At 36.1% G+C, this 12,008-nt stretch overlaps 1 protein-coding gene across 1 annotated transcript; it reads left to right on the top strand.

The window, feature by feature from the left end:
• The first annotated feature begins 1,694 nt into the window (after nucleotides 1-1,694).
• LOC111378863 (probable disease resistance protein At1g59620) lies at nucleotides 1,695-2,897 on the top strand. Its single transcript, XM_023002147.1, has 3 exons — nucleotides 1,695-1,776; nucleotides 2,326-2,570; nucleotides 2,703-2,897. Exons 1-3 carry the CDS (start codon nucleotides 1,695-1,697, stop codon nucleotides 2,895-2,897), a joined length of 522 nt encoding a protein of 173 aa, XP_022857915.1.
• Nucleotides 2,898-12,008: the final 9,111 nt, after the last annotated feature.

Below are 12,008 nucleotides of genomic sequence, written 5' to 3'. Positions count from 1 at the left end.
CTAAAAAACACCCTGCATGGTTGAACGTCCAGCTTTAACCTTCAGCCATCCAATGCCCCATGGATCTTGCCAGCTGGAACTACTTTTGGTGAGCAAATCAGCCCTTCAGCAGGATCAACTTCAGTGGCAACTTTCACCAATCTAACTTCCCTCTTGGAAATTATATCTTGCACACAAAAGATTTCAACTTTTTCCTGCTTGTTACACATTGGCCAATTAGAACTTCTTCTAACTTCAGCTTCCTCACCTGCATTTTCCACTTGCATCTCATTATGCAGATTTCCAGCTCCACCATTTTGGTCAGTCTCCTGGTGATTTTCCTGTGATGAGTACTTCAAATCCAAACAGATATATCCAATATCAGCTTTGGTTTTTTGAGTAACAGATGCAAACTTAAACTTGTGTGCTTTTCCCAACTCGTTAGCATTCTTGTGTCCAAGCTTTCCAAGCCACAACACATCATGATCTTCCTTGCTTTCAGAAATAGTAGCTTCACCATTGACAGCTATGCCTTGCAAAATATACAGACCCTTTTACAACAGACCTTTCATCACAACCAAAGATCCCTTCATAACCTCGAGTGCTCCACCTTGAGCCTTGTAGATGCAACCAGATTCATCCATAGTGCCGAGTGAGATAAAATTCCTCTTAAGGCTTGGTATATGTCTTACACCATTCAAGATTAGAGTGTTACCATCCCACATTTTCAACTTAAGAGCTCCAACACCTACTATATCACAGCTATAATTATTTCCCAGGAAAGCTTTACTCTCATGATCTGGTTTGTTCTCCAAGAAAAGGTCTTGTCTGGGTGTCATATGAAATGTGCACCCGGAATCCATAATCCATTCATCCTTGGCATCTAAACGTGTCACAAACAGAACATCAGCAGTTTTATAACCATCCAAGAAATTAGCCAAGTCTCCATTGTTGTGATTTTCTTGCTTTTGTCCTTTGTTATTTCTTTGAGGATATTCATTTCTAAAATGTCCTTCTTTGTTGCAAACCCAACAAACCTTCTTATCTCTAGTTTTAGATATGGACTTGCCTCTTTTCTTACCTTGATTATCTCTCTGATCATTCTTGTCTTGCACAATCAAAGCATCTCCATAAGGCTTTGGTTGCTCTCCATTAGTTCTCAAATCTAATTCTTTAGAGTAAGCTGCACTTATAACCTCTTCTAAAGTTAGACTCTTCCTCCCATACTTCAGAGTGTCTCTTAGTTGTTCATAGGGCTTTGGTAAAGAGTTCAACAGGAAGATGGCTTGATCTTCCTCTTCTATCTTGATGTCAAGATTTTCAAGATCTGCAACCAGCTTGGTGAATTCATCTGCATTCTCATCAATGGATTTCATATCATCCATTCTAAAGCTGTAAAACCTCTGTTTCAGGTAAATTCTATTTGGTAGAGCCTTGGTCTTGTAAAGCTCTTCCAATTTGCTCCACATCTCAGTCGCCATCTTTTCTTTAATCACTTTTCGAAGAATTTGATCACTTAGACTCAGAACAATAATGTTCTTGGCTTTCTTTAACAACTCTACCTTCTTTGCACCTGTGAGTTCTTCAAGCATCTCAGATTCATCTTTGAGAGCTTCATCCAATCCAAGATTTCCAAGTGTGCTTTCATCTTAACCTACCATAAACTAAAGTCGCCCTTCCCATCGAACTTTTCAATTTCCAATCTTGAATAAGACATGTTGAGTCGAACTTCTGGCCAGCAAGTCGGTTCAACACTTCCTTCTAAAGATCTCGATCAAGAACCTGGAAGAATATTCAGTTTATGAAGCCCAAGAACAATCAGGCTCTGATACCATTGTAGCGATTTTTTCTCTCTTCAATGCTTGATCAATTCAGATTTACAGCATTAGAAACAAGACACAGACTTGGCAAAATATAAACCCAGCAAAGAATCAGATTTTGACACAAGAATTTGATTTTATTTTTTTTTGGAGACAAATTTCTTCAACCAGTGCAGGGAATTTTTCCCCCAGTCAATCTACCATTTAACAGAATATTAAACAGTGTTTATTTGCACAAAACACTAGCACTCATCACTCAAAAACGAGACACTACCAGAAAACTCTCAGAAAGTTACAAAGATGTGTTGCAGAGACTTTTTCTCTCACTATCTTTCTTTCTCTAACTACGGAATGTGACTCCCCCCTTACTCTCACATTTCACTCTTGCATTCTATTTATAGACCCAGATCACAGAGATATACTAGGAGTGTATATATACATCAGTTATAACTACTACAACTTTACAAGTAATAGTCTCATGGATTCTAACTAATTGTAACCCACTTAACTGATTTCCTAACTGTAGTGTTCAACAACCGAATCAAGAATCAACTTATTCTTTACAGCAGCGAATATGTCGGATCAGTGGAAATAAAAATCAGGGATGCGGCTTATCAAGCAGAAGATGCAATTGAATCCCGCATGTGCAATCCTGTTATTTCACAATCTAGAAGTCATGGACATGAGAGTTCTTTACAGCACCTACATTCTGTGCTCTCAATATCAGATTTGCAGAAGATAATAAAAGAATTTTATTCCATCATGGAAGAGGTGGTGATCATTGCGGATTTGTAGAAAAAAATAATAGAAATTGATACACTCATGGAAGATGCGAAGAAGATAACGGAGGGGATCGGGCAGTCAGGGCATATTTTGCCATTAAGACCTGAACCTAGTGGCTAGAGTACTCTAGTGGGATTTGAGGAAGATTTGAAGCAAGTAAGGGATCTACTCTGTAATGGATCATCTGGACCCCAAATCATTCCCATTGTTGGGATAGGAGGCATTGGCAAAACTACTCTAGCTAGGAATGTTTGTGATGATTCATATGTTGCGTACTACTTTCACATTCGTGCTTGGGTAACGCTATCTCCATAGTATCATAAGAGGGAACTTTTTCTAAGCCTGCTAGATCACTGCATTGTTCTTACTGGTGTGATAAAAGAGAGTGATGAGAAATTAGCAGATCGCCTTTACAAAAGTCTAAAGTGTAGGAGATATCTAATTGTAATTAATGATATTTGGAGTACTACTGCTTGGGAAAACATGAAATTGTTATTTCCAAATGACAACATTGGAAGCCAAGTCATAGTGACAACCAGGATAACAGATGTGGCGGGTCATGTCGGCTTATCTACAAATCATCACCAGATGCGTTTTCTAAATGAGGAACAAAGTTGGAATTTATTTCATGAAAAGGTGTTTGGACAAGAAAATTGCCCTCCTGAATTGGAAGATATTGGAAGGACAATTGCAAAAAATTGTCATGGACTTCCAATATCAATTGTGGTGATTACTGGACTTATCTGAAACATTGGTAAAGCACAAGATGAGGGGGAGCATGTTGCTGAAAATTTAAGCTCATTAATAGCAGAAAAAGATGGTCAATGCTCAGGGATATTAAATTTAAGTTTCAAGCACTTACCTACTCATTTGAAAGCTTGTTTTCTTTATATGGGAGTTTTTCCAGAAAACTACGAGATTCCCGTCTCTAGACTCATCAAATTATGGGTTGCTGAGGGATTTCTAAAACCCGAAAAACCTAAAAACTTTGACAAGGTTGCAGAGGAATGCCTTATGGAACTCATAAGTAGAAATCTTATTTTGGTTCGTCGAAAGGGGTCTGATGGGAAAATTAAATCCTACGGTATACATGATCTTTTGAGAGAGCTATGCATGAGGATAGCTCATAAGGAGAATTTTTTTTTGTGTCAAGAGCAAGTATCTGCACTTTGTTCCGGAAGAGGCAACTTTCATGCGCCGTCTAAGTATTCATGACGATGCTTCATATAGTCCAAGTGAAGAGGATGCGACTGTGCAATCAATGTCTCTTGTACGTTCTCTCATATATACTGGTTGGGATGAAACTCAATTGCATTCTTATTATTATTTTGGTTGTCTGTTGCTGAGGGTATTGGATATGGTTGGACTAGAGCTTACAAAATTCCCTGATGAAATACTTCAACTGTTAACTAAAGGTACATTGCTGTCACCTGTCTCGGTAAAATCCCTCCTGGTATTACCTTGCTTAGGAATCTACAGACTTTAATTGTTGAAGGCCCATGTGGAATTGCTATTGAACTACCGGATGAAATTTTTAATATGCCACAATTAAGGCATATCAAAATTTCTCGAGCTTCCCTGCCTCCTATTTTCTCTATCCCATTCCCTGATAGTGATAAACATTTCGCTCTAGAAAACCTAGAGACACTATCGATGGTTCCTGGCAAAAATGCCAACTGTAAAGAAGTTGGGAATCCATTATAATACCACTCTATGGCATGTTTATGATGTCCACCTCCAAAATCTTGAAACACTAAAGATTGTCTCTGATTCACCCACAAATTCAAATTTCCTGCGTAGCATCACTTCTGCCCCAAGGCTCAAGAAGATAACTTTGGAACGTGGTAGAATTGGTTGGGAAGATATGAAAATTTTTGGTTTGTTGCCAAGTCTTGAAGTGCTGAAATTGTGCAATTTTGCCTTCATAGGCCCAGTGTGGGTACCAGTTGACGGGGAATTTCCTAAACTAAAATTCTTGCACATTTGGGAGACGGATTTGGAGCACTGGAGAGCGGACAAAACCCATTTTCCAAGGCTTGAGCACCTAAGCCTATGGAAGCGCTCTAAACTGGTAGAGATCCCACTTTGTATTGGCGAAATAGAGATGCTTGAAATAATTGAGATAGATTGCTCTAGTTCTTCTGTCTTCAAATCTGCATAGGATATACTTAATGACAAACAGATCCAGGGAAATGAAGGCCTTCAAGTTCTCTTCCATCCAACGAAAGCAAGAATTAATCCTTTAAAATCTGGGGTAATTCAGTCCCTCATCCATTATTTTTTCATGTTACTCAAAACTTTTAGATGCATCAGGGCTGACATTGAAGAACATGCCTATAGTTATGGCAAGATGATTCAGGTGTAATTCATCAACGAAAAACGAAACTCAATAGACGGGTAAGTTAATTCTTCAATCTATATTTGTATGTTGTTTCTTGATTTAAATTAGCGAAATATTGATTAACCTGCCAATATATCCAGACAAAGGCCTCTCGAGCTGTTCAAACTGTCAAGGCGTCACCAGTAAATCAATTCCTCGCACATATTTTTATGTTAACTGTCTTAATTTAGATACATCAGGGCTAACATTGATGAAACTACCAATATACCTAGGAAAATTTCGAGCGATTGGTCCAACAAATGACCAGCAAGATTGATGAGAATATTGCATAAACGCAAGACACCCATGTGGTCCAGCCCAGTCCAACAAGCCCACAGATCGAGCAAGACGTGCTAGATCTCTCCGTCTCCATTACATCAAACTCCAAACTTGACGTTTAGAATATTGCATCGTCAACCCAGAAGCTCAATTGGGACAGTTGTCCAGCCCGGTCTTACAACCAGTTTCAATGCAGCATGACAATCTCTAGCTATTTTGTTTTTGTCTCATGGACACTTACAATCCTTTTTAATTCAATAAGAAGTTAACAACATAGCCATTTGTACTTTTCCTTGATCACAGCCTTGTATTGTGTCCACAGTTGAGGGTTGTATTGTTTCTTTTATTAACGGAAATCGGAGTCCTGGCGTGTTGTCCTTGATGAGGGAATACTCTTTTGCATGATGATCCGAAGCAAATTGGGTATCAAAAACCCAACAATGTGGTACTATTATAAGCTGAAATCTTAGGTACAGAATATTGTTGCTCTTTAGTCTACAAAAGTAAAATATATTGCAACTATTGATGCTATAAAAGAAGAAAATTGGTTGAGCGGGTTATTAAAGGAGTTCGGTTTTGTAAATAAGAATGATGCTTTTTTACTGATATTCAAAGTGTTGCTAGCAACGTCGAATTGATAAGGAATTAACTAAGTTGCTACTAAAAATGGGAAAAAAATTTCAAAATGGTGCTTTTGTTAGTGAGCAACTCTTTGAGACCAAGTTACGTGGCAATTTTTTGGCTATTGGATTTGGGTTCAAGATACTTCTACTGGCTAATCCACTTGACATCAAGTGCGATGCGTGACGGTGTGAACTTTTAAGAGCCAGTATTTTCTCTCTCTCTCTTTCGAACAATTCACTCAAAAAACTCTAATTCTTTTTCGTATGATTCATCTTCATCTTTTTGTGTCATTCTGGTTTTCTTTGGGGATTTAGATTAAGAACTTAGAGTTCTCCAAGTTCATGAATGAATGTCGATAAGATCGTGATTTTTTATGCATCTTTTATTATTATTATTATTATTATTATTATTATTATTATTATTATTATTATTATTATTATTATTATTAACCGGCTTTGAACGTTTACGAGAGGTATGATTTTGGATGATTTTTAGTGGCAATTTTTAAAACAGTGCAACCATGCTTAAAAGTTTATTATCCAGTGATTCCAAAATTTTTTTTTAAAATAATAAAATTACATTTATGCACCTATGTGTAATTTTCAATTTATAATTTTTTGTATAACTTTTTTTTACTCATAATTATTCTGCTTATAAGTAAATTTTATCTATGATAACTAAAAAGGAGAAATATTTACTTATAATTAAAATTTTAAGTGATAAGTAATTTTTTAGGTATAAATAAATTTTAAAGTTATAAGTTCATTTTACACTTTAAATATTTTTACACATAAATGAATTTTTAATTATGAGTATCTTTTTGTATTTTATAAGTTTTTTTTTTTAATTCTATTAGTAGTATTTTACTTTAAGAGCAATTTCTACGCATAAACTAATTTTTATCTTTTAAGTAATTTTTTTTACATATAAGTAAAGGTAATTTTTTGGTTATAAATAAATTTTTAATTTTGCACTTTTATTTACTACTTAGTTTTGAACCAATATGTAAGTCAAAATAATTATTTTATAGAGGGTAAAATTGGAATATATTTTGAGAACCGACAAAATCCATCAATTTGGCTGGTTAAGAATTATGGCCAAAATTACATTATGAGTTTTAAACCACTCATAAATTTCTTGCATTTTTACTTTTGGATCAAATGTTGTTTGTATATTCTTACACATGTTTGGTGCACATCATGGTGTACACTTTGTCACTTAGCAGGTCTGATCGTCCAATGCGAGCCACCCGTTGAGGTGGCCCTCCCTTATAGGGCGGGTAGCACCACGTGGCGATGCGACTGTCCTACTGAAGATTTTCTCCCACTAGTAGCCATTATTTTTTATTTTAAAAAAATGGTGTTTTTCCAGAGAGTTCACGTTTTTCCAGAAATTTTTATGTTTGTAACAGCCCTTGAATTCTTATACACGTGAAAAGACCCCATTTAGAAGAAGAATAATGCTACCTTGATGCGTTCACTTTTCATTTCTTTACTTGAGCGACTTTTTGGCCTTGTGAGATTATGAGAGATTGGAGATGGCTCATGCTGCTGTTGTTTCTCTTATGCACACACTTGAGCAGATCCTCCATCATCCAAATCCACATTTGAATCCTTATAAGATGCAAGAAATTGATTGTCTTTTTTAAAAAAACTCAGCTTTTTACTGGATTTTCTTGAAGAATATTACCAAAATAGCAGAGATCATGTCGTATCGGTGGAAATAAAAATCAGGGATGCGGCTTATCAAGCAGAAGATGCAATTGAATCCCATAGGTGCATCCAGATCTTTCACAATCTGAAAGCCATGGGCTGAAGAGTTCTTCACAGCTCCTACTTTCTGTGTTCCCAATATCCAACTGCGACCCTCATATAGACTTGTAGAAGATAATGACAGAATTTGATTTTATCATGGAAGAGGTGGTGAAGATTGCAGTCTTGCAGAAAAAAATAATAGAACTTGATACATTCATGGAAGGTGCGATGAAGATTACGGAGGGGATCAGGCAGTCGGGTCATTTTTGGCCATCAAGACCTGAACCTAGTTGCCAGAGTACTACAGTGGGATTTGAGGAAGATTTGAAGCAGGTAAAGGATCGACTCTGTAATGGATCATCTGGACTCCAAATCATTCCCATTGTTGGGATGGGAGGCATTGGCAAAACTACTCTAGCTAAGAATGTTTATGATGATTCATATGTTGCGTATTACTTTCATATTCATGCTTGGGTAACACTATCTCCACAGTATCATAAGAGGGAACTTCTTCTAAGCCTTCTAGATCACTTTGTTGTTCTTTCTGGTGAGATACGCAAATAGAGCGATGAGAAATTAGCATATTGCCTTTACAAAAGTCTAAAGGGTAGGAGATGTGTAATTGTAATTGATGATATTTGGAGTACTATGGCTTGGGATAACATGAAATTGTTGTTTCCAAATGACAACAATGGAAGCCGAATCATAGTGACAACCATACTAATAGATATGGCTGGTCATGCCGGCTCATCTAAAAATTATCACCAGATGCGTTTTTTAAATGAGAAACACAGTTGGAGTTTATAATGTGAAAAGGTGTTTGGACAAGAAATTTGCCCTCCTGAATTGGAAGATATTGAATGACAATTGCAAAAATTGTCAGGGACTTCCATTAACAATTGTGGTGATTGGTGGACTCCTCTCAAACACTAGTAAAGCATGAGATTATTGGGAATATGTTGCTGAGAATTTAAGCTCAATTATAGCAGAAAAAGATGGCCAGTACTCAAAGATATTAAATTTAAGTTTCAAGCACTTGCCTACTCATTTGAAAGCTTGTTTTCTTTATATGGGAGTTTTCCTTGAAAACTATGAGATTCCCATTTCTAGACTTACCAAATTATGGGTTGCCTCTAATACCAAAAAAACTAACACGCTTGGACGAGGTTGCAGAGGAATACCTTATGGAACTCATAAGTAGAAATCGTCTTTTGGTTCATCGAAATGGGTCTAATGGGAAAATTAAATCTTGTGGCATACATAATCTTTTGAGAGAGCTTTGCGTGAGGATAGCTCATAAGGAGAATTTTTTTTTTTTTTTTTTTTTTTGTTTGGTCCAGAGCAGATATCTGCACTTTGTTCCGGAAGAGGCAACTTTCGTACGCCACCTGAGTATTCATGACTATGCCTCGAATATACCAAGTGAAGAGGACATGACTTTGAAATCAATGTCTCATGTACGTTCTTTCATTTATAGTGGTTGGGATGAAACTCAATTCTCAATTGCATTCTTATTATTATTTTGGTTGTTCGTTGCTGAGGGTATTGGATATGGTTGGAGTGGAGCTTACAAAATTTCCAGAAGAAATACTTCAACTAGTTAACTTAAGGTACATTTTTATCACCTGTCTCGATAAAATCCTTCCTTATGTAACCTTACTTAGGAATCTACAGACTTTAATTGTTGAAGATCCATGTGGAATTGCAATTGAATTACCGGAGGAAATTTTTAATATGCCACAATTGAGACATATCATAATTTCTCGAGCTTCCCTGCCTCCTGTTTTCTCTATCCCATTCCTAGATGGTGATAAACATTTCGTTCTAGAAAACCTGGAGACAGGATATTTCCTAAACTAAAATTCTTGCACATTTGGGAGACAGATTTGGAGCACTCGAGAGCAAACAAAACCCATTTTCCAAGGCTTGAGCACCTAATCCTATGGAAGTGCTCTAAACTGGTAGAGATCCCACTTTGTATTAGAGAAATAGAGACGCTTGAAATAATTGAGATAGATTACTCCAGTCCTTCTATCTTGAATTCTTCAAAGGATATACTTAATGACCAACAGAGCCAGGGAAATGAAGACCTTCAAGTTCTCTTCCATACAATGAAAGCAAGGCTTAATCCTTTAAAATTTGGGGTAATTCAGTCCCTCATCCTATATTTTTTCGTGTTACTCAAACTTTTAGAGACATCAGGGCTAACATTGATGAATCTGCCTACAGTTATGGCAAGATGACTCTGGTGTAATTCATCGACCAAAAACGAAACTCGATATGCTAAGGGTAAATTAATTGCTCACTCTATATTTGTATGTCAGTTTTTTAATTTAGATACAGCAGGAAAAATATTGATTAATCTGCCAACTCATCCAGCAAGGGGCGTCTCCAATTTTTCAAAATGTCGAGCCATCACAAGTAAACCAATTCCTTGCACATATTTGTATGTTAGTTTCTTAATTTAGATACATCAGGGAAAATATTGATTAAACTGTCAACGCATCCAGCAACAGGACTCTCCAACTGTTCAAAATGTCACGGTGTTATAGGTAAATCAATTCCTAATACAATTTTATTTTAGTTTCTTAATTTAGATACATCAAGGAAAAATTGATTAATTAGCCAATATATCTAGCAGCGAGCCCTTCGGACCGTTCAAAATGATGAGCATGCACATGTAAATCAATTGGTCACACATATTTTTTCGATACTTTCTCAATTTAGATAAATAAGAGTTAAGATTGATGAATCTGCCAACACATCCAAAGAATTTTGAACCTTGCTACGTGTCATGGGCCATAGGCAGAGAAGGCGCCCCATGTGGCCCTGGACGAGCAAGGTTACTCAAGAATTTAAAGGCAATGGCCGTATTGATGGACCCGCAAGAACCCATTGTGAAAGATTGATAAAGAATATGAGAAAAGTTGGTCTAGTACGGTCCATTAATTAGAAAATTGATTATACACTTTAATTTTATATTTTCATTATACATTAATTAACAGTATATTTGACCTTGAGAGTTAAAACTGGATCATGATTTGTTGCTCAAGATTATGATATTATAAACTCATTCCCAATTCACAACCATCAGTCATCAGAGCACTTTGCAGCTGCTACCACAAAATACCTCGCACTTTTCTCAACCGAACCCTTCTACAGAATCCAAATTGATCGAGTTGGGTAATTCTATGACACGACCTGTTTCGAATCACCTTAATGGATCCGAAGCGTGATGTGTGCCGATATAGATACTGACTCGATATTAGATCCACCACCAAAACTATCTATGAATTACTACTAAATATGCTCCAAATAAGCTTCTTAGGAAAATATAAAGCAATGGACCCAAAATAATTACTTCGTGCTTTATCAAAATGAATCATCACTTAATATGTCGTGTGGCTGTAACTTTGAAATCAACAGGCTTCTCAAGCTATCAAGAACTAATTGCTACCTGTAAGGAAAATCATGGAAAAATATATGAGTTGATAGCTCAATGAGTAGAGAAGTTCAAAAATAATTATACTTTCTCATTTATACATTTTTATCAAAAATTAAGTTGGCATCATTTAACAATTCACATTATAACAACTTATAATAATAATAATCAAGATGTAAGACATTCTCATGACTGTAAATATCATCTCATAGTCATGATATAATCATCAAGTGATATCCATGCTATAATTTCATCACATCAAATGTACTAAAAAATCCATCAATAATGTACTCTCTGTCTGAAATTTGTAATCCGGTGATATGCGCATCGACTATCCCTTGGGCTAAGCACTCTCGACACGGGCTTTGGGCCCCCAGTGAATATAAGCAGGTCTCAAAGGCCTCTCTCATAATTAATTTCTAGAACATTGCCAATGCCGCTCAGTAAACTATATGTACACGGTCAAGACCCCTTCATCCACGGTCAAAACCCCTCAATGTAGTATAGAACATAATCAAAGCCCCCCAATGAACTAGAAGAAGTATATAATTACGGATATTTTTCTGGTCGATCTCAATATTACATGTGACTCACATTTCAATTCACAAATACTCCATATATATCCTTGAAATTTCACGTATATCATAATGAAAGAACCTTGGTAATAATCATGTAATCGATCAAATAATTCACATAATTGCATATAATGTAATAGTATAGTTTATCAATATTTGAAAAATATTTAAGTTTTTCCATAAACCTTAAAAATTCAATTAACATAACTTTTTACTTCTCCTAAAAATAAGAAGGAATGGGGGAATGGAGAACCCAAGCTTGAAAAAACATGCATCTGATTCTTGTTCTTCTTTTTGGCTTTGCATTTTCATAAATGTCACTTTTTGAAAAGGGTAATTATTTGACCACCACAAAATTTACTAAAACACCAC

This window comes from Olea europaea, unplaced genomic scaffold (assembly GCF_002742605.1).
Source record: "Olea europaea var. sylvestris unplaced genomic scaffold, O_europaea_v1 scaffold1888, whole genome shotgun sequence".
In the NCBI taxonomy this organism is placed as follows: domain Eukaryota; kingdom Viridiplantae; phylum Streptophyta; class Magnoliopsida; order Lamiales; family Oleaceae; genus Olea; species Olea europaea.
Note: the sequence above shows the minus strand (reverse complement) of the source record. Positions and strands in the feature narration are given on the sequence as shown.

What these genes read in the sequence shown, in the direction of transcription:
- LOC111378863 (XM_023002147.1), top strand. Translation starts at nt 1,695, where the DNA reads ATGTTGAGTCGAACTTCTGGCCAGCAAGTCGGTTCAACACTTCCTTCT. An exon ending in AGAACCTGGAAGAATATTCA is followed by an intron (nt 1,777 to 2,325) that starts GTTTATGAAGCC and finishes TCCTAACTGTAG; the next exon opens with TGTTCAACAACCGAATCAAG. An exon ending in TTTATTCCATCATGGAAGAG is followed by an intron (nt 2,571 to 2,702) that starts GTGGTGATCATT and finishes CCTAGTGGCTAG; the next exon opens with AGTACTCTAGTGGGATTTGA.